Raw genomic sequence first — 21,610 nt, forward strand, 5'->3', positions numbered from 1 at the left:
CCCAGATCAAAACCCCTGTCTCCCTGATCCCCAAGCATACATCCCTCCCAAGAAGCAGGTGCTCAGGCTGGCATTAGCAGCTGGAGCTTTTGCTACTGCCATCCTGAGCACCTGGGGAGAGAGGGAGGGAGGAGTTCCTGGGACACCCTCCCAGGGGCCTTCCCCACAGAGCATTCTAGGCCTCTTCCAGGACAGCCCTGAAGATCTGCCCCCTACTCTGAGGAGGAGGGGGGTGATGGCTAGACTCACAGACCTGGGTCAGGGCCAGCAATCAAGATGTCAAGACCTTTGGACTGACACTCCTCTGAGTTTCCCTTCTTGGAAGAGTGTGAATCTCCCAGGTTGGAGGGGGACCTCATCCCAGAGGCTGCAGCTACCCACAGCTGGCTGTGCTGAGGAAAGCTCCTCATCCCAGAACTGCAGCCTCCACCCTAGACAGAAGACACTCCTGCCACTTGGCAGGAGGCTTGAGGGCAGAGCATCCCAAGGCTTCCCAGGCTCTGGCACCTGTTTCAGCCCTGTTCCCTAGACTTGTCCACATCCCTAGGCCTTGTTCCTCAATTCTGGGAGCCCATGGGTTTAGTCAGGGGTCAAGAAATTTCTCAAACAGGCAAGAGTCACTTTTATAATGAGGAGCTGGGTTAAACTCAACTTTACATAAAGAAGTTAAAGGCACAGCTGTCATATGCCAGGTAGGACTATCTTCTCCACTGTGCAGTGAGGGACAATGTCCTGCTCACCTGTAGGTGTCCCTCTTAGCGTGAGACCCAGTGCAGACTCTCAGCTTCACGAAAGCTGTTTGCTAACATCTGGTGCCCAGAACAATGCCTGCCACATCAAGGGTGTTCAATAAATATTTGTTGCCTGAATGACTGAGCGGTTTCATATTTTGTCTTCAGATGATGTGTGACATTTTACTTTTCCTCCTCCTATTAGAGCTCTCCCCAGCACCCCTCCCCAACATACTAGCCCTTCCCTTTCCTGTAGTCTCACCCTCAGTGTCTCCCAACGTGTTCTGCCAGATAATTGCTAAGCTCTGTCAGTCAGTGCTCTCCTCCCCTCACAAGAAGTTCCATGACAACCAGATAGGGCTAGTTTCTCAGCAACTGTATTGAGTATGGAGAAGGGGCATCACCACCCACTGGGCATGTATCTTCAAGTTTGTACAAGAAGTGCTTAGGGACTGCTGGGCAGACAGGAGGCAGGGCAGGGCAGGTGTCCATGGTAACAGGGCGAGGACACCAGGGGCAGTTCAGCTTTCCAAAGGGGAGGGCTCTTGCTGCTCCTGGGGCTGCTCCTGGGGCTGCTCCTGGGGCTGCTCTGGCGCTGTTCCAGGAGCACCCTGTTCTGGGAGAACGAGGGCCAGGGGCTTGTCCTGGTGCTTCTCCAGGGTGCTGAAGAAGGAGCTGACCTGGTCCCGCAGGTCCTTCTCCAAGAAGCTCAAGTGGCCTTCCACGTCCCCTGAGTAGGGGCCCAGCTTCTGCCTGAGCTCCTCCATTTGCTGCACCAAGGCTCCATTGAAGGTCTCCCCATAGGGCTTCACGTTTCTCTGGAACTCCTCCACCTGCTGGTCCAGATGGCTGCTCAGCTGTGTCAGCGACTTCTGCAGCCCCTCGGTGTTGCCCCTCAGCCTGCTGCGGACGTCCTCCACCATGGGCGTCAGCCTCTGCTGCAGCTCCTCAGCTTTGGCGAAGATCTTGGCCTTGAGCTCCTCCACGTTCTTCTTCATCTGGAAGGCCAGGCCCTCGAGCTGGTGGTTGAGCTTCTCCTGGACATCCTCCGCATAAGGGGCCAGGCTGCGGCGCAGCTCCTCCACATTCTGGTCAATCTTGGCCTTGAGCCCCTCAGCATGGGGTGTGAGATGCCCCTTGAGCTCCTCCACATTCTTGTCGAACTTGGCCTTGAACTCCTCAGCATAGGGTGTCAGGGAGGCCTGCAGGTTGTCCACGTTCTCCCGCACCACACTCTCCATGCTCTGCATGTAGGGAGTCAGCTGGCTGCGCAGTTGCTCTGCCTGCTTGTTGACCTGGGTGTGCAGCTCCTCAGTATAGGGCCCCAGGCGCTGCTGCAGCTCTCGCACGTTGTCCCCGATCTTCTGACTCACCTCCTGGGCATGGGGCAGCAGGCGGGTGCGCAGGTCCTCCAGCTCCTTTCGAATCTCCTCCTTGAGCTTCTCTGAGTCCTTGGTCAGGCGCTCGTGCAGCTTAGTGGCAAAGGGCACCAGCTTCTTCTGCAGTTCACTGGTGTAGGTGTTCACATCCCCGACTTTGTTCTGGAAAAGGGTGCTGCAGGGGAAGGGCATAGAAAGCCACCATTACACATGTGCAACACTCACCTTATACACATCTGCATAGCACAGGTGTTTGGGTAGGAGGTCCAGAGCTCACCCATCTTTCTCCCTTGTGAACCTCCCTAGCTGGGGTCCTGATAAGAGGGAATAGGTGTAACAGACTGTTACTACATTGAAGTATCTCTGCACTTCCCACTGAGTTTGAGTGTCCACCCATCACAGGACCTCAAGCAGTTTGCTTCCCCTCCTTGGCTGTGAGGAATGGGAGTGGATTAGGAGCCCTCCAGCCTAGGTGTGCTGTAACAGAGAGTCACATTGTGTCTTAGAATGTTTTTGACCTCAGCAGCACAAGGTGCTGATTTCCTTACATGTGCCTGGGAGCTTCCCGAACGCCCCACCTCACTTCCCCTGATTTCATGGGAGAATCTGCTTCTGGAATATATTAGAAGCCAGTCCATGTGACATTTCCCACCTTCATTTTCTTTCATGAGCCTCAATGATAGAATGTGGCCATTTGTCAAACTCTAGAACATTAAAGCAGGAAGGTGCCTTAGGGATTATTTTGTACAACCTCCCTGTTTTCATCTAGATCCAGAAAGCCCAGGGCCCCCAGTCAGTGGCAGGGCAGTGAGTACCCTAAGTGCTGTGTCCTACCTCTGCACTCAGGCCTTGCCAATGCTTCGAATAGCCTCTAAGAAGCCCTGCTCTGCAAGCTGTGCCACCCTGCACCTCCTTACTTGAGCTGCTGGGTGATTTCTGACTTCTGCAGATGTTCCACAGCCTCCTTGGCATCGTTGCTCAGTTGGCTGAAGTAGTTCCACACCACAGTAGCCACCTCGTCAGCACTGACCTCTGCCCGGGCACCTGGGCAGGGAACAGAAAGCAATTCGTGCGCACCTGTCTCTTCCCTGGCTCCTCAACTCCAGCTCTGAGGTGAAGACTAGAGGATGGTGAGGAACCCACTCACTTTCTCTCTCTGGCCTTGGCCTGGTAGCACCAATGTAGTGGGCCTGCCTACCACTGGGCAAGTGCCAGCTCTCCCGTGTGGCAGCTGGATAGCCCCTGTGTCCAACCTGGGGCCTATGGCTACTCTGAAGTACCTGCTGGCCTTGGCCCAGGCTCTCCACCCTGCCCACTCACTGCAGCAGCCGGAGACCTGGTCCAAAGACAGCTTCTACTTACTGTTAACAACCACCAGGGCCAGGCCCAGCACCACAGCCTTCAGAAACATCCTGGGCTCCTGGCTGGGCTGGAGGAGTCTCCACCGCTCTGGCTTTTTTCCTGGTGTCAGTAGAGGACAGGTTCTTGGCTCACCTGTGCTGCTGAGTGAACTGACTGGAGCCAGAACCAGCCAGGCATTTAAAGCTCCTCCAAGGTGCCCTCTCCACCTCCCTCCCCAGGGTGCCTCCACGCTGGAGGGTGACGCACTCCCAGGAGGCCTCTTGGACTTTACTGACTCTAAGACTACGTGGAAGCTGATGGCCTGGGCTGGGCCCCACCCAGTGCAGGAGGGCAGGAGTGGGAGTCATGAGCTGTGGGAGAAACGTGGCCCAGAGGAGCCCCAAGCAGGACAACACTCCAGGGGCCCTGCTGGCTGCTCTGGGTCTGTGCCAGGCTGGGTGGACAAGGTCCACATCTCCTCTGGCTGGCCCAGTGGAGACAGCCAGCCACTCCCACAACTGCTACCAACACAGACCCCTTCCCAGAGCGGCAAACTGGATCAGGCCCATGCAGGGCTACAGGTGGAATCCTATGGAGTTGTGCCCAGAAGGTGCTGTGCTCCGGAGGTGCCCACAACAGCCTCTGTGCAGGTGATGGGACAGGCAGGGACCTGGCTGAAGGGGTTAATAGTAAGTGTGAGTGTGCTTTGTGTTCCATTGCCAAGCTGTGCTGTCTTGGGTGGTTAACTATGCAAAGCCCCAAGCCTCAGTTTCCTCTCGGAACAGTGACAGTGTTCCACATGTGAAATAAGATGGTGCCTGTGAAAAGGGCAGGATGGTGCTGTGCAGAGTAAGCACTGAAAACTAGTCCTTGTTGTTACTAATCACAGTGTTTTCCTGATTTGGACCAAGGCAGGAAGTGCAGTAGAGGCCTCACCCTCTCTGAGGGTGACCAGGTGGGCTAGAGGTAGGTGACAGAGTGGGGGCAGCCTGAGGCCTGATTGCTGACCCCAGCCGCACCCCAGGCTTATGCAGAATGGCAAGACTTGAGGCTCCCTTCGGCTCTCTCACTGGGATGGAGGGTGGCAGTGCTGGTCTTCTTCACAGACTTCTTCCTGCATCTCCGGAGAAGATGTCACACCTGGTCACATGGGGGCTCCACTGGACCGTGCACCCCTGTGACTAGGTGAGAACACTGCTGTGCTGCGCTGTCGGCTGCTGTCTGGAGCACCATGCTAGACATAGGTGGCCAACCACTTCTTTGTAAAATGACAGCCATCAGAGCAGAATGCGATTGTGCTGTCTGATTTACCATTTCTCCCTCCCTTCCGTTCTTTTTCCTTTCTTTTCTTTGCTCCTTCTTCCCCCACCATTCCTCTCCTCCTCCTCCCCTTCCTCTTCTTCCCTTCCTTTTCTTCTTAGTCCAGAGTGGCCCAATGTCTCATGAGGTTGAAGACAATGAAAAGGCCTTTAATGCCTGCCTCCCTTATGCTGGGTCCCCATAACCTACAGTGCTCCCCACACCCTACAGTGCTCCCGACATCACCATGGTTGCCTCTACTGTCCTAGAGTTTACTCGTTCCTGAGCACTCCATGCCAGCTCAGGAGTTTTTGAATTCAGACTCCAGCATCTGAATCCCTGGGTTTGTGTCTGGGCTCTCCTGTGTCTGCCTGGGTGGCCTTGGGCGTGTCTCATAACTTCTCTGAGCCCTGGTTCCTTCCATGAAAGTAATCCTAGCACCTTCCACCTGGGCTCACAAGCCAGCGAGATGATCTATGTGATGCTCCCGACAATGCCTGATGCCTTAGTAGGTGCTTAGTAAGTGTCAGCCATGTTTTACCCTAAAAGGCTCACCTTCCTGCGACATTGACATGTTTGTCCCCATCCTGCTGTCAAATCAGGCAAGGTCCAGCCTGGGGCGGTTGTAAAGATCATTGCTCAGAGCCATCCTCCTTCCCCCTCTGTCAGGTGAGTCATGAAAAACACCTCAGCTGCAGTCTGCTGACTGCCTGGACTTGCAGGTGGTGCCAGCATGGGACAGGTCCAGCGGTGCTTCTAGGTCACCTGTTCACCGGGTGTCTCTACACTGGGAGGGCCTGAGTCACTAGAGCATGTCTAAGAGCACCTGCCAGGATGAGGAAGATTCACAGAAGTACAAAAACATCAAAACTAGTTCAATCACTGGTACAAAAAAAAAATCAAAACTGTCTGCAATAGAAAGCTTGGGGCCAGAGCCAAGGAGCTGGCAAGGCTGTACACACACTGGCTCTGCAGGGAGGGGTGTGACACCAAGAGTGCTGCCCTTTCTTCCCCACCTCTGTGTCTGTGTCTGTGAGTATCCACCTATGGGTGATTTGTGTTGGTCAGGGAGAGGACAAGAGCGCAGTGCCTGTGCTGTGACAGGAAAGAGCAAACTCCGCCTCCCAGTTGGGCCTCCCAAAAGGCCCATGTGATCTCAGACAGTAACGTCCTTCTCTGAGCTTCAGTTTCCTTGTCTCTGCTCAGACAGACTTCATGGCTGGTGAGGCCATGAGGCTAATAGTCTGACATTACCTACAGCTGCCCCTTCTTGTCTATACAAGAGAGTGACACAGGGGTCATTCCAAAGGCCAGCACAAGGAGCAGACAGCTCAGACACAGCCAGGGATATGATGGGGGGCAGGGGCAGGGAAGACATACCACTAGGCACAAGTCACATAGCCACACATCCTTGAGTCAGCTTCATGCTAGCCCTCTTTCTGGGGCAGAACTAAGCAGAGGAGAATCTGGGTAGGACACTAGGAAGAACTTGCAGCAAGCAGAAGTGTAGTGAAGGGCTTCTGGCCAGCAAGGCTGAATGGGACCAGGTCAAATCAGTGGCAGGGACCTGGGTCTGGGAACTCCTGTGCTAAAGCTGCTCTGGACACATAGAGAAGCAGAGGGAGAAGACATTCTCAGCCCTAGCTGGTCAGCCCCTGTTTCCCTATCCACAGCTGGCTCCTCCCCAGATCTGTGGAGCCCATCTTTCCAGGGGACTCATGGGGAGTGCAGCTTGGGCCAGCCGCTGAGAGGGCCCTATGGAAGCCCCGCTGGCTGGCTGGGAGGGGTACAGACACTTTGAAAGATATGGGGTCCCAAGAGTCATCACACACAGGATGCCAGCTACATGGGCACACACCTAGGCTCTCCACTCATGTTCTCTGAGCACCTGGGCTATGGGGGTACAGGTGGACAGGGAGGACAGGTGAACAGGGACCTGGCCACCTCCTAGCCCTGATAAGATCCCCACTGTGCCCTTTGCCTCTGGGGTAAGGAACAGCCTGGGACAGAAGAGGAAAATGGCCACTGTGACACCTCTACCCACCCCAGTGCCCAAATCTCCCAGGACTCTGAATCACCTTCCTTCCTCCCCACCCTCACCAAGTGTTGTCAGAAAGTGAGCTGAAGCAGATTTGCTCAAGTGAGGGGGTCTCACCTCTCCAGTCTGTCTGTATGTTTAAGGACTTCTTTCTGTCCTACCATTTCCAGCTGTGTTCATGTGGGTAGGTCTCTCCCTCTTTGGGTCTCAGGCTTCTTACCTATAAAATGGAGTTAATATTTAATCCACAGAGTTCTGACTACTTGCATTTTAACAGAAAACAAAGTCTTCAGCAAAGGAATGAATCCCTAATAGAGAAAATTCAGATTTCAGCTGTAAGTAAAGAATACTGAGGGTAGGGCCAGGCCACTTCCTTGGGACTCTGGCTTCACATTATGGGGTTAATTTCCTCTTCCTGGGAGCATGGCTGTTGCCGAAAGCCCTCTTTCTATGTTGATGGCTCCTCCTGCCTTAAACTAGACTGACTGGGGGAAGGACACAGTGTTTGGGAGGGAGGGAGATTGGGGAAGCCCCCTATGAACCAGCTGCTTTGTCTGTGCAGTATTTCGTTAACTTGTCTCTGCAACTCTGGAAAATCAGTGTTGGATTCCCATTTACAGAGGAGAAAATTGAGGCTATAGGATTAGATCTCTGGCCATGGTCACATGAGTGAGAGACTAAGGCATCACTGGAAGCTAGGATTTCCAGGCTCCAAAGTCCCAGCAGCCAGAAGGCAATGTTCCCTGATGCTGCCATCCTCCCTGTGGCCCTCAGTGTACCCTCTGGGAACATCTTAGCCCCAAGAAGCCAGGGCAGTACCAGCCCCACCCCGAACTCCTCTGTGCCCCTGAACCCCTGCTACCTGGCCTTCCCACCCTTGCTCCTTCCAGTTGCCACTAGATCAGAGCCGCAGGCGGAGCCCAGAGCCCAGGGAGAGGAGTGTTGGGGCCACCTGGCTCAGGGAGGGCTCCCGGTCCCTGCCCTGGGGATGTTATCAGTGGGTCCAGAGGGCAAGGTGAGGGACACAGGAGGGACATGGACAAAGGCCTTGGGCTCAGAGTGCCCTTTGCCCTTCTTCCATCCAACCCCTGCCCTGGCTCAGCTGTTGTGAACACTGTATGATAGAAGCCCTGAGGTGGAGGTGCTGGGGGCTGTGTGAAGCTGGCTGTTGCCTCCCCACACAGGCCCTGCCCCTTGCTCTTCTGCACTGCACTGCAGATGCGCCCCCCCCCCCCCCGAGTGACTCTCAGGACTGAGGAAGCCCATCACTCTGACTCCAGACTGGTGCAGGGCTTGGCGGGGAAGCACTCGCCTGAAAACTCATGTGTGAAGGGCTGAGGTGACTCCGGAGCCCCTGGCTCATCCCCAAACCCTCCCCCTTCTCACCAGCCTGCTGGGGAGCCGGTCTGGGGAAGGAGTGGGGTCTTCCCAGGCCTGCCCAGGAGCTGACCATGTGGCCGTGGGGGTGGGGGGCAGATGAGCAGAGGGCAGAGCCCCCAGGGATCCTCAGCTCCCCTGGCAGCAGGTGCAGCTGTTCTCTCTGCCTCAGGCCCTGCTCTCCACTGTCAGCAGGTGACCTTTGCCCTGCTCACTGGGCCTTCCGTGCCCGCTGTCCTCCCCTGGGGACAATATAAAACAGGTCAGAACCCTCTTGCCTTCCAACTCAGTTCATACCTAGAAGCAGCTACTCCAGGTAATGTCCTTGGGACAGGGCGGGGGGAGGAGGGAGGAGGACAGCCGTGGCCAGAGAAGGCTCCTTGTGCCCAACCAGAAGGCCTGGGAGACAGCTTGCAGGAGCCCAGGAAGCTTCGGGTGGCATGCATGTACTCCATCCCCAACTGCAGCCTGGGGAAACAGAGGCCCAGGAAAGGGCGGTGGTCAGGCTGGACTGGAACTGGCCCCCACACTGCACATCTCTCCTCTCTCTGCTTGCTGAGGGCTAGAAGAAGCCTTTGACAGCCCAAGCCCAGACAGGGAATTGAGGGAGTGGAGGCCTTCATTCCCCATCTGGGGGGTTTCTGTGGCGTCCCTGCCCGAGAGCCTATGTAACCCCTTCTCCTGCTGACCCACCCCAAGGGCGCAGAGGTGAGGAGATGTGGGAGGCCCTCACAGGACTCTTCCCTGCAGGAGCAGAGGTGCCATGCAGCCCCGGGTATTCCTCGCTGTGACCCTCCTGGCACTCCTGGCCTCTGCCCGTAAGCGCTTTCTGGGGACTGGGCTGCAGGCAATGTGGGAAGTGGTTCGGGGCTCCTGTGCCCTGTAAGTGGTGGCCAGGTGAGAGACAAGGGGCCCCGGAGGCTGAGCCACTCCTGCTCAGTTCCGCTCTCTGGCAGGAGCTTTGGAGACCGAGGACGCCTCCCTCCTGGGCTACATGCAGGACTACATGCAGGGCTACATGGAGCACGCCTCCAAGACTGCCCAGGACGCACTGACCAGGGTACAGGACTCTCAGATGGCCCAGCAGGCCAGGTACGCCCACTAGGCCTTGCCTCCTGGTCCTCTGTGCCAGCTCCCTCTGTCCCCACCTGGCCTGCCCTCCCCTGGAAAGAGCTCTGGTGACAAGAGTGTGACTCTCTCAGCCCAGCCCAGGCCTGCCCCTCCCTGCACCTCCCTGCTCCCTCAAGGGGCTAGGGCAGAGATGTCAGAGGTGGGGTTCCATTTCTCTACTGCCCTCCTTTCTTCCCAGTACAGCCCTAAGGTGGCCCAGCTGAGCCCTCACTGCCACTTTTCTCTCCTCCCCGTGGGGCAAGAGGGTTGCCGATTCCAGCCTGGAGTGGAGGGGTGTGTTCCTCTGCTCATGTGGGCAGAAGTCTGTCCTGGCTTTCCCAGCCCGTCCTACCCAAGAGTGCTCCACTCTCCCTGTTCCCTTGCTGGCTTCAGAGGCATTTGTGTGCCAGAGGCCTTTGCGAATGTTGCTAGTCCTCAGGATGGGCTGTGGACTAGGTATATTTTCCTCACTTTGCAGGAAAGAAAATTGAGGCTCAGAGAGGCTAGGGGGCCTGGCTCAGATTATATAGCTAGTCACCCCCTAGTTATTTTCTGAATGTGGGGGCAGCTTCCCTATCCCTCTTTCCCACCTCCGAGAGTCCCCAGGGTGCATAGCACCAGGGGATGGCATTGGCCTGAAAGGCAAAGTGGCCCTGACCTTACACATCGCCCACCCACCACTTTGCGCCTTGGGCCCAAGGGGGGGTGGGGGGGTGGGCAACGATCTGACCCAATCTGGAGAAATGTGGGGTTAGACTGTGCTAATTCCCTTTACCACCTCTGCATCTCTTCTGCTTGGGGTGGCAGCTGCTTGTGGTTCTTGCCTGAGGCCTCGGGGCCATTGCTGGGAAGGCTGGGGGGAGGTGGGAAAGCCAGCAGAGATGTTGGGGGGTGCGGGCCCCACAGCCAGGACAGCTCTCACACTCCTCTTTACCATAGCCTCTCTGACTCCCCCCAGGGGCTGGATGAGTGACAGTTTAAGCTCCCTGCAAGACTACTGGAGTTCCTTCAAGGGCAAGTGGTCTGGATTCGGGTTCTGGGATGCTACCCCTGAGGAGGCCAGCCCAACCCCGGCCCCTGAGGGCATCTGAGACCTCAAGGTTCCAAGTGCCTGTCCACCTTTCCTGCCAGCTCCCTGGGTCCTGTGGCCTCCAGGGCTGCCCCTGAATTAGCTTGAAAAGGACAATACTCTAGTGCCTTCCCAGCCCACCCTAGACCTGGCCACCTCCAATTGTGCTGCTTCCCAATAAAGCTCGATGAGAAGCTGCCGTGAGAGGGTGACCCTCATGTGCTGTGTATGTGTGGGCACGGAAAAGAGCTGGGCCTGGGCTGTGTGGTCTCTTAGCCCAAGTTTCTTCGTCTGTAGGGTAGGAAGAACCCACTTAACCTGCTTGCCTTGACAGGCTTGTGTGAAAGGTCACATGGAATGACAGATTTGACAAAACATTATCAACTGTCAAGTGCTGTAGGGCATGACTTGAGTGTGTGCTCTGTGTCAGGTTGGCACTGCTATGTCAACATCAGAGTTAAGATTGCGTTTGTTCACCAAAACTGAGCAGCTGACTCACATTCCCCAGACCACAGAGGCCTCATAAGTACCTCCAGTGGAAGTAGGTGGGATGCAGGCAGTAAGATTCAGGTAGGCTCTTGTCTTGGCTCCACCACTTTATATCAGCGTCAGTTTCTGACTTGTCAAGTAGGCACAACAGTGCCTCCGAAGTCAGGTATGATGCTGCATGCCTGTAATCCCAGCATTCAGGAGGTTGAGGCAGGAGCATCACAAGTTTGAGGCCAGCCTGGGCTACATAGCAACTTCAAGGCCAGCCTGGACTGCATAGTGAGACCCCTTTTCAAGAAACCAATTATAACAATAATAATGATACTGGAGATTTGTTGTGAGAACCCAATGATGCAGTGTTTAAAGGCCTCTGGCACAGCATCTGCAGCATCTGAAGTGATTGTCAGCTGACCTGATTGGCCTCTTAGGACCAGGACTGGAATGGTTTCCAATATCCTGGAAACCGAGAAGGAACACATGGTCATCCCAGCAGGGGCTTTTCTCTGTGTACCCACTGCCCAACAGATATACATCAGAGTTCCAGGACCACAAAGTTGTCCCACTCTACAGATGAACCAAGGTTCAGATGAACTGATGTTTAGAAAGGCTCTTGCCCAGTGTCACAGAGCCACCAAATGGCAGGGCCAGACCTTGAGCCCTCAAGCCCAGGTCAGCTGCCTATGTTCTGCTCAGCTGACATGGAAAAAAAAATCTTTGTTAGTCCTCTGCCAGCTGTTGAGAGCTCTCTTCCAGATCCTGGTGGCACTGGTGCAACCAGCCCTACCTGGACACCTGGACTGCTTCCTCTTTGGAAATCCACCTGGCTTCTCTCTCTCTCTCTGCCCAACTACAGTACCCACATTTGGGAAATGTCCCCACCCAAATCTGACTTGACACTTTTATTTTTTGGTACCAGGGATCGAACTCAGGTCCTTGTGCCTGTGCAGCAGGTGGCGAAACCACTGAGCTAAATCCCCTGCCCGGACTTGACACTTTTTGTAGCTCTGGACGATTAGAAACTAAAAAGCCTACTCCTTTATTCAAGGGGTCATTAAGATACCCTGGAGATGGAGAAGGGACAGAGACCTGCACCATGGGGAAAAAGGGCCTGTGGGGGTGGGGAGAGGAGAGAATGTACTGCCCAGCTCTGCGAAAGACACGTGCATGCATATGGGGACACACAGATGAGTGTGTGAAGAGGGGACAGCTCCAAGGAGGGATATACATGTGAAAATGTGCACATATGTGTGCACACTGATATGAACTTGGTTCCTAAGCACACATTTTTTAAAAAAATTATCATAGATGCCCATGGGCAGATGGGTCTCAAAGGAGCAGCCCATCTGATCTTGCCTTTCACTCAGTGGTGACTTCACATCTCCAAGATTCAGCTTCACATGGTGATCTGGATCTAATGACAATCTACCCAGATTTTGGGAAGAATGCAGTGAGGGATAGGAAGGCACCTGGGAATAAAACTATGCTAAATACCTGGAAGAGATGGTGCTTACGTTTCTGACATGAGCCAGAGCTGGCAGAAGTGGGTGGCAGTGCCTAGAGCCACATGGGTACACGGCTGGCTTTCAAAGCTGTGCCTGTTTAGGGGTTGGGGAGTAGAAGAGTGACCCTGCTCTCTTGAAAAAGAAAAGGGAAGGGTTTAAGAGGTTTTCAAATTTATAAAGGAGAAAGGAGCAAGCTCCAAGGATGTCATTTGTACCTGCTGAAATCCTTCAAGTTCTAAGGGCTCCTTGAAGCCCATTGCATCCAGCTTGGAGCCATAAAGCTGGAAGAAGCTCCTGTCCTGTGTCCAGGTGGACAACTCCACTGCCCAGGTCCCACAGGGGCACACCTCTGGGGAAGGGGACCACTTCTCTTTGCAGAGACAGGCTTGAGCAGTTAGGGTTTGATCCTCTGCTGGGCACTTGGAATTGGGTGACCTGTCATTTTGCCTGGCCCTCTGTTACCTCCTTTCTATGAGCCATGTTAGGACAGGGGGTCTGCTCCCTGCTGCTAACCAGCCAGGTGCCCTGCAGGACCTCCACCATGGATAAAGGCCCTGCAGAGGCTGAGCCTGAGCTCATCTTTCCTGAGGCCAGGCAGAAAGGCCCACCTTTGGTGCCAAAGTCTCCCACCCCATCCCAGCACCCTTGGTTGTCCCCTCCAGTATCCCACATCCCACTTTCATTTCCCCCAAAAGAAAGAAGCTGTTTTCCACTTCGGAAACATTTATTCTAAGAAACTGAATGGTGGGGAAGGGAGGAGGCGGTGGCAGCAGCCGGCACGTCACTGGGCGCTCAGCTGCTTGGAGGCCTGGTCGATGGAGCTCAGGAAGCTGGCCTTCAAGCTCTCCATCACGGGCATCAGGCCCTGGCGAAGGTCCTCCAGCGCGGGCTTCGCCTTCTCGCTAAATGTTTTCAGGTGCTTGCTGGCCTTGACCTGGTACTCGGAGACGGGAGCGCTCTCCTTGAGCGCCTCCAACCGCTTCGCCAGGCCCTGGCGCATCCCCTGGGTGTAGGACCCCAGGTGCGTGCGCAGGGCGTCCACGTATTCGCGTGCGCGTTGGCGGATGTCCTGGCCCAGCGGGGCCAGCTTCTCCTGCAGCTCCTTCAGCTTCTGTTGGGCGTCTTTGTGCAGCTCCTTGCCCAGTGGCTGTACTTTATCACGGTAGCGCTCCACCTCTTCGTTCACCTTCTTCTGGAAGTTGTCCAGGTAGGACTGCACTTTCTGCTTTACCTCCTCCAGATCCTTGTTCATCTGCTGCCTCAGCCATACTGTGTCTTCTCCCAGGTTATCCCAGAACTCCTTGGTCACCGAACCAAGCTGCTCCCGCAGATTATTGAAAGTGGACGTCAAGGTGTTCCAGTTGGCCAGGAGATTCAGGCTGGAGTGGGAGAGAAGGTGGCTGAGGGGTGGTTTCCCAGGTACCCTGGACTGCCAGGGACCTGCTGGCCTGGCATCACCTGTGCCGGGTGTGCGGTAGCTGTGTTCCTGGCTTTCCCCATGCACGCTTGACTCCAACACCTCCACCCTGTGTCCCATTGTACTGATGGCCTGTGCATAGAGAGGAGCTAGATGGAGCCAGAGCTGGGGTTGGTGCCCCGCGTTGAAGGACAATCTTCTCTCGGAAGACAGCCAGCCCAGGGAGGTGCAAAAGGGCAGGAGTTGCTACACTGGCAGACACAATGTGTTGCTGGGGTTGCTGATTATTGTAGGGCCTGTGACCCTGCCTGAGGATCCTATCCCTGAATCTCTATCCAACCTGCTATGGGGCCCAGCACATTCAGTAGCAGGAGAGGATTTGGCCAGTCTGGCTACATCTTCCCACAGGCCTTTCTGTCTCCAGGACCTCCCCCTGCCCCAGGCCCAGGCTGAGTCCTTACTTTAGCTGTTTTCCCAAGGCAGAGGCATCCAGCTGGGCCGCACAGTCTTTGCCACTCTCTTGGATTGCATCCACATACAGGGCAGCAAAATCCTTCATGCGGTCCCATGAGGTCTGGGGCTCATCTCCTTGCCAGAAGTGCCGAGCCTGGCTCCCTGGGGTTGGAGAGGGGACCCAGGTCAGGCCAGCTCTCTGCAACTAGGGGAGGGTCAAGGGAGAAACTCTGCTTCCTGTGCCCAGCAGGGTGGGCCACCAGGGCATAGGGAGAAGGCCCCTGGTGGTCGGCTCCCTAGGCCAGGGCCACCTACCAGTCAGGAAGAGCACAGCCACAGCCAGCACCACAGCTTTCATCCTGAAGGGTGTGGGCGACCTGAAGGAGAAGAGGGGCTTGGCTAAGGGGGGCCTCTAGCATGAGGAGCTTCATGCTCCTCACACATTCCAGCCAGGAGGAGGAGGGGCCTAGAGTGAGACAAGGTCCTGGGAACCCGGTTCCTGCCTAGGCAGAGTGAAGCATCACTTTCCTGGAGCTGGGGAGCCAGAGCAGTTTGGGGCAGGGAGCAGTACTTACCTCCCTGGAGCTGTCAGGCAAGTCTCTGAGTCAGTCTCTGTGCATCCAGCTCTCCCTGGCCTATTTATGTTTCCAGGCAGGGGCTGGGCTGGAAGGCTGATAAGCCCAAATGAGCCCTGTTACTGCTCACTGGTTGTGGCAATGTGGAACCGAGAGTTCAAGGATCAGCTTTGTCCCTGGTGCCGGGCAAATAGAGTGGGCAAACAGGAAACTGCAGGGGCTGCAACGCAGGGGTCAAGGGTTCAGGTCGGGGCAGGAAAGAAGTGGTTGCAGGTTTGAGGATCCTTGTGGGGTCAATCCGGGCAGCCGCACCCATCCCCCTCCCCTGTGGGAGTGCATGCCATTGCCATTGTTCCTTGTGGAGGCTGCAGGGAGAGGGAAGGGACCTGGGACTCCTCCACAGATCTCCTTCTCAGCTGACTTCTTGCATTCCAGGGAGACTGATTGTTTGCAGGTCTCAGGGCCCTGCCCCTGGGTCCAACACTCGTCTCCTGTGGTCCCCAAGGTGCAGCACACCTCTGTCCGCCCTCCACAGTCCTTCCAAGCCCTACGCAAAGGGAGCTGGGATGCCAGGGAGCTGCCTTGTGAGCCTACCAGAGGCTCAGAGCCCCAAATTGAGGTCACAGATACTCATTTCAAAACAAATGCTAGAGACCAAGATGGAGTGGCCAACTTTTAATTTTGTCCTGTAAAGATGTTACCTCCACCTCACCTCAAGGATAACCTCACCATCTATCATGACCATCACTTCAAAAAAGACATCTAACACCCAAAAAGGCATAATCTCAGAAGTAGAGCACAGCATTTCTGTCTCTCACTTTGAAGACTTTCGCATTTGCATTGTTTGTGTGTACATCAGATCGCAAACGGGTGGGAATAGATACCAGCTCTTAGGAGTCCCTAAGGGTCGGGAAGAACCCTTTTGTGGACTCTGGTGGCAGGAGACTGGCTTTTTATTTCATTTTGGTAGCATCTTGCTGGAGGTGGACCATGAGTAAGTTATATACTGAGTCTCCATTCCTTTCAGCAAAATGGATTCAAGAATGATCAGTGGTGTTGGTGCCCCTGAGAGAGACTGAATGGACAGCGTTGTGTATTGGTGGATGTTAGCAGCACCATGTTGCAAGGGTTGGGAAGGCCAGGCCCTCCTACCAGGTCACTGTGAATGTACAAGCTGAGAGGAACTTTAAGACCAATTAGTCTGGCTTTTCCCCACCCTTCCCCCTTCCACATGAGAAACTGCAGGAATTTCCTTAACATTCCTTTCTCATTCTTCAGAGTTAGAGGTCAGGCTGGACCTGGAACAAACATCTCTGGACTTGGGACCCAGGCCCCACACCATCTCTCTTGGAAACTCCCTAACTCTCAACCAGCCTGGTGTCTGTCTGTCAGATCCAGAGTGGCTGGTCTCATGCCTTTTGTGTGTGAGAAGCCTTTGACCAGAAAACCTGAGGCTTGCATCCTGGTCTGTATGACCCTTATTAACCATATGACCTTGGGCAAGTTACATAACCTTCCCACACCTGTTTCTTATCTGCTAAACAAAGATAATGACAGAACACGCCATCTCTGAAAGTTCTAATAGGGATTAGTGTGTGGCAGGCAGAATAACGGCCCTCCAAAGATATGCACATCCAAATACCTCTACCTCGAATCTGTGACTGTGACCTTACACAGCAAAAGGGTTTTTTTGGTAAACGTGATTAGGGACTTTGAGGTGGAGTGGTTAGCCTGGTTCATCCAGGTGGGCACACTGTAACCAAAGGGGCCCTTTAATATGCAGGAGAGGGGCAGGAAAGTGGGAGCAGAGGTCAGAGAATGTGAACTCAGGAAGGGGGCCATAAGCACCTCTGCCCCAGAAGCTGGAGGAGGCAAAGGACCAGATTTCCTTTTAGAGCCTCCAGAGGGAACACATCTCCACTGACACCATGATTTTAGCCTAGTGGGACCCATTTTGGCCTTTCGACTTCCAGAACTGTAAGATAAATTTGTGTTGTTTCAAGCATGAAATTTAAACATATATGCAAAACTGTTAGAAAGGTAGCTATCAAGGTAAAGAATAACTATGCTGTATCCCCAAATCTTGGTTTCTGGACTCTATTCCCTTATTGCCACAAACATGCTTGTACTGCAAGACCTTAGCTAGCTGCCCAAGACCTCAGATCCCAGCAGCACAAGTCGGGGAAGGCAGGGAAATCCACATTTCTTTGCCTTGCTTGCAATGCTAAGATGTGGGGCATCCTTCCCAGGACAGAACCAGTCTGTGGGACTGTAGAGAAGGAGGTGGCCTACTACTGGCCATCCAAGCTGTCTGGTTTACCGAGGGAGGAAGCTGATCCCCTCTGGGTCAGCTCACTGGATCTCAGGCCAAGAGAAGTCTCTTGAGGATCAGAGCTCTTCCCAGCAGCGTGTGAGGGATCTCAGCAGCTTACTTGTTCGACTACAGGATCCTTGCTGCTCTTTTACCTTTTCTTTGGCTTACTACTGAAGTTATTATGGCTAAGCCTAATATCCAACATTTGCCAGTACTTCAGTGGTCAAAGCACTTTCACAGTTAACTTCTTATGCTCCTGTAAGGCTGGAGGCCATTTCCGCCTTGTTATTTTGGCTGGCAGCAAATTGTAGCTCAGAGCTGCTAAGGGCTTCCTGACATCTTTTAGCTGTTGGAACTGTGCAGAGCTGGGAGTCAAGGAGGTCTAACTTTAGTTTTTTGATGGTGGCCTGTTGGCTTCCGTTAGTCTAGTACTCTCAAGAACATCTTGGTTTTTTTGGCTCAGGGGTTTCAAGGTGCTGGAGGGTGCTGTGTGACAGCCTGTTACCAAGCAGAAAGTTTCCTTCTTAAATATATTTACACAGTATGATAAAAAAAATATGAATATTTGTTTTAAAAATTTATTACAATGAAAGACACATTGCCATTAATCCCTCTTCAAAATGCTTCCTCTTTTTTGTGCTCACTTCGGCAGCACATATACTAAAATACTTCCTCTTTTTAAATATACTTATCTCATCGTTCTTTTTTTTTTTCTTTGCTACCTTTTTTTTTGGTTAAATTCTTTTATTGGTACATTGTAGGTATACAACACAATTACATTTCTCATTGGGAATTGTACCTTTACATAATGCATCTTGGTTCTTATTTTTGCCCCATTCCTAGCCCTCTGTTCACCCCCTCCATCCTCCCCTATTTACAAAGACTTTATTTCCATTTTTTCCATTTCTCATCATTTTTCCTTTCCCTTCTTTCCTTTCCCCTGCCCCTCCCACTACCCCTACCCCTTTGGACCTTTTCTTCCTATTTTGCATTATCAATAATTCATTCTAATCATTGTTACATTTTAGGTATACAATATAATGACATTCATCATTGGAAATTTGCACCTTTACATAGTCTCTCTTGGTTCTTATTTTTCACCCTTGCCCAGCCCTCCCTTCAACCCCTCCATTCCTCCCTATTTACAAAGATTTTGTTCCTATTTTTCCATTTTCTCATATTAATCCCATTCCCTTCTATCCTTTCCCTTAGCCCTCCCACTTCCTTCCCCTTTGCCCCTTTTCTTCCTATTTCACATTACCTGTTATACATTTTAGTCCTCACTTTCAGTTTCTCACACCAGAGAAACTATTCGGTATTTACACATGTGTGTCCTATTTATTTCACTTAAGAGTATCGCCTCAATGTGCATCCACTTAGCTATAAATGTCTCTAATTTCTCACTTTTTATGGCTGAGTAGTACTCCATTTTATTAAAAAACCACATTTTCTTTATCCAGTCTCCAGTTGATGGGCATTTGGGCTGTTTCCAAGTTTTAGCTATCACAAACTGTGCTGCTATGAACATGGGTGCGCATATATCACTGTGGTATGATTCTTTTAATTCTTTGGGGAAGATCCCCAGCAGTGGAATAGCAGGGTCAAATGGGACTTCCAGTCCTAGTTCTTTGAGGTATCTCCATACTGATCAAAATGGATTAAAGATCTAAATATTAAAATAGAAACTCTGAACCAGTTGGAACAGAGGTTAGGTAGAACTTTTGAAGACATCAGTGTAGGAAAAGATTTTATGAACAAAACCTCAGTTGCCCGTGAACTAGCACAAACAATCAACAAGTGGGATCTCTTCTTATTAAAATGCTTCTGCACAGCAAGAGAAACCACCAGCAGTGTGAAGAGACAACCCACAATGTGGGAAAAAAATCTTCACCTCCTCTTTCTATCTCATCGTTCTTGACATTTCTGAAGCAGTTCTGGAAGTCCTCTTTTGTGATTGTCTTTAGTTTGCTATTGTGGCATGCCTTGACGTCCTGAATGGATTCAAAACATTTGCCTTTCCTTGTCATTTTGACTTTGGAGAAGAGCCAGAAGTTGCAAGGTCCATAAATAAAGTGGATGAAGACACACCATAATATTTTAGTGAATCTGCCTTTCCATTGGATAGCACTAGGCAGAAGCAGTCACTACATATTTGACCACATCTCATAAAGACACAAAAGACTTCCAGAACTGCTTCAGGAAGTAACAAAAATTATGGGACAAGTGTGTTTGAAGCAAAGGGAAGTATTTTGAGGAGAATTAATGGCAACAAGTCTTTTACTGTAATACAGTTAAAGTTTAGACATTCACTGTATATTTTGATCACACTGCCTATTTACCAGTGCTGCTCCATTTTATTGCAAAATATTTAGCTTAATTCCTCCAAAAACCTCTTTTCCATTCTGGAAAGAAAGGAAGGCTCCCAAGAGATGGAGGGAGAGAGGAAAGGAGGGGAAGGAAAAGTAAAAAGAATTAAGCTGTGTTATGTACATGTACCAACTCTCCACGAGGAATGTGATCATTACATCCTGCAAATCAGTACTGATAAAAATTCTAAAAATGTTTTAATAAGGGAAGACAGGCTTATGGAAAAACTAACAACAAACCGGGCTTGTCACAGAATTAGACTTAGGGTCCAGTTACAGAAGTGTCAAGTGCCCAGAGATTGAGCTGTTTAGTGAGTGGATCCAGGGCCCATCAATGTGGTCCCACCTCACTCTTTCCCTTGCCTTGGGTCCTCCAAAGCAACTGTTTCTTAATTGGGTCACCAAGCACTGGTCCTAGATCCCCTGACATACGTAGGGGAGCTGGCAGCTGCTGCACGAGTAGAATTTGTGAGAATGACTAGCATTTCACAATTTATGTCCCAACATATGGGTCAGTCTGCAGGTGGGAGGACTGTCTCTTGCTAGGTCTGGCACAGAACAGACACCAAATATTTGCTCAATGAATGTGACATTGGCACACTAAAGTCAGGCTCACCAGACTGGCAAAGGGTCACAGGAAAGAGCAGGCCTCAGGAGTTTCCAGATGTGAGTATTCAGCCTCATATGAGACTCTTGTCAGAGCCCCAAGTAGCACCCAGGGGCAGAGTACTGAAGTCAACTCCACATGACCCTCCTGGTCAGGAGAAAGGCCAGGCCAGAGCTCATCTTTGACCAGCACGAGGGAGGCATGGCTGCTCCCTGGATCTTATCTTTGCAGTTGGGTTAGGGTGGGGCCTGGCACGAAGTCAGAATGAGGACCAGGTAAAGATCAGTCACATAGCTTCTCTTTTCTAGAGCTTAGAGATCTAGGAGGTGGCACCCTGCTTCCTCCTGAGGCCCACACTACCTCTAGCCTACCAGCACCCTGGCTGACTTCAGGGAGGAGTTGGGAGGCACCTGGGTATATCACCGGTTTCAGACTTGCCTGAGAGTGTACACAACCAGGACTCTCAAAAGGCCCTTCCTGTTCTAAACAGTCCCACAGTGACTTTCTAATTCCCTGTGGACTCCAAGGCTTTCCTAAGTTGCCTCCTCTCATTCTTCCTGCAGACTGAGCATTTCCAGCTTCAATAGCTTTCTTCATAGAAAGTAAGCCATGCCTGGCTCCTCACTGGAAATTCCATTCTGCCTTTTGGAATCCAGGTGTGGAAAAAGAGAAAATTATAAGTCCCGCTTTGATCCTATCACTTATTTGGCCATCATGTCACTCTCAAAAGGCTCCAGCTGGTGGGAACTTTCCAAGGCTTTTCTCTTCCAGAAGGAACCTGTTTTCCATCCAAGTCAGCAATGTAAATGCTCCTTTCCAAGGACTAGAGTCCAAGCTGGGTGCCTGGGGACATAGTATGACGCTGAGTTAGGTTTATAGAGAATGCCAGGTTCATAATGCAAGGCAGATAATGACCTGCTTAAAACCCCACCCTAGTGGTTCCACCGCCAGCCTCGAAAGCACAAGGTCCTGAGTTCAATCCCCGGTAGCAAAAAACCCCCCAAAAACACCACCCTAGGCTTCATGACTTCACCAGCCTCAGTGTTCCAGCTTCCACCCACCTGGATGCTTCACCCAACTAGACTCTGAACCATGAGGCAAATAACATGTCACCATTAGAACATAATCAGGTTTTATTTTCACAACCTCCTACCGTCCAGCCAAGTTACTAAGTTGTAAATGCCCCACACAAACAAGGACAAAAGGTCTTAGCAACTTGAGTCTGGAGATTCTGTAAAATCCTTTAGTTCAACATAAATGAGAAAGAAAAAATACTTCTGACATTTTCAAAGAACAGAAATAGGAAAGTATATTCATATACATTCAACATATATTGCGCATGTTGGCTATAATACAAAGCAACAATGTCTTTAGAAGAGTATTTTGCAAGATGGCACAGTTAGTAGGCTCACTGGCATTCATCTGCGTGGTTGCTGGAGGGTGGCAGTCTGCTCTTCAATAAGTCAGTTTCATGTAAACAGATCAAGCTGAGTGTGTGGTAGCAGTAGGGCAAGTCAGGGGACATCAGAGTTGGAACGAGCCC

General features: G+C 52.2%; 3 protein-coding genes and 1 long non-coding RNA gene across 6 annotated transcripts; 1 reads left to right on the forward strand and 3 right to left on the reverse strand.

Annotated features, from left to right (window-relative positions):
- Nucleotides 1-1,086: 1,086 nt before the first annotated feature.
- Nucleotides 1,087-3,623, reverse strand: Apoa4 (apolipoprotein A4). The gene is made up of 3 exons (XM_004856642.4): nucleotides 3,473-3,623; nucleotides 3,028-3,154; nucleotides 1,087-2,285 (listed from the first exon to the last, which is right to left on the reverse strand). The coding sequence occupies exons 1-3, from the start codon at nucleotides 3,519-3,521 to the stop codon at nucleotides 1,253-1,255; spliced, it is 1,209 nt and encodes a 402-aa protein (XP_004856699.1). The 5' UTR covers nucleotides 3,522-3,623; the 3' UTR covers nucleotides 1,087-1,252.
- A 1,961-nt stretch (nucleotides 3,624-5,584) lies between these two features.
- LOC147827931 (uncharacterized) lies at nucleotides 5,585-8,367 on the reverse strand. Its single transcript, XR_015451569.1, has 3 exons — nucleotides 8,175-8,367; nucleotides 6,906-7,008; nucleotides 5,585-6,349 (listed from the first exon to the last, which is right to left on the reverse strand). It is a non-coding gene; the product is annotated as an uncharacterized LOC147827931 (long non-coding RNA).
- Nucleotides 8,103-10,548, forward strand: Apoc3 (apolipoprotein C3). Of its 3 annotated transcripts, none has more exons than XM_087212231.1 (4): nucleotides 8,103-8,127; nucleotides 8,916-8,983; nucleotides 9,122-9,257; nucleotides 10,215-10,548. In XM_087212231.1, the coding sequence occupies exons 1-4, from the start codon at nucleotides 8,111-8,113 to the stop codon at nucleotides 10,246-10,248; spliced, it is 255 nt and encodes an 84-aa protein (XP_087068357.1). In that variant the 5' UTR covers nucleotides 8,103-8,110; the 3' UTR covers nucleotides 10,249-10,548. The 3 variants fall into 3 exon arrangements, with proteins under 3 accessions (XP_087068357.1, XP_087068358.1, XP_004856700.1); XM_087212232.1 differs by lacking the exon at nucleotides 8,103-8,127 and adding an exon at nucleotides 8,365-8,481; XM_004856643.4 differs by lacking the exon at nucleotides 8,103-8,127 and adding an exon at nucleotides 8,365-8,481 and having other exon boundaries at nucleotides 10,234-10,548.
- Nucleotides 10,549-13,040: 2,492 nt separating this feature from the next.
- Nucleotides 13,041-14,965, reverse strand: Apoa1 (apolipoprotein A1). Its single transcript, XM_004856644.4, has 4 exons — nucleotides 14,781-14,965; nucleotides 14,521-14,582; nucleotides 14,214-14,367; nucleotides 13,041-13,714 (listed from the first exon to the last, which is right to left on the reverse strand). Exons 2-4 carry the CDS (start codon nucleotides 14,561-14,563, stop codon nucleotides 13,117-13,119), a joined length of 795 nt encoding a protein of 264 aa, XP_004856701.1. The 5' UTR covers nucleotides 14,564-14,582; nucleotides 14,781-14,965; the 3' UTR covers nucleotides 13,041-13,116.
- Between the last annotated feature and the right edge of the window lie 6,645 nt (nucleotides 14,966-21,610).

This window comes from Heterocephalus glaber, unplaced genomic scaffold, assembly GCF_053883595.1.
Source record: "Heterocephalus glaber isolate CG9 unplaced genomic scaffold, H.glaber_assembly_v1.0 deba00001429, whole genome shotgun sequence".
Lineage (NCBI taxonomy): Eukaryota > Metazoa > Chordata > Mammalia > Rodentia > Bathyergidae > Heterocephalus > Heterocephalus glaber.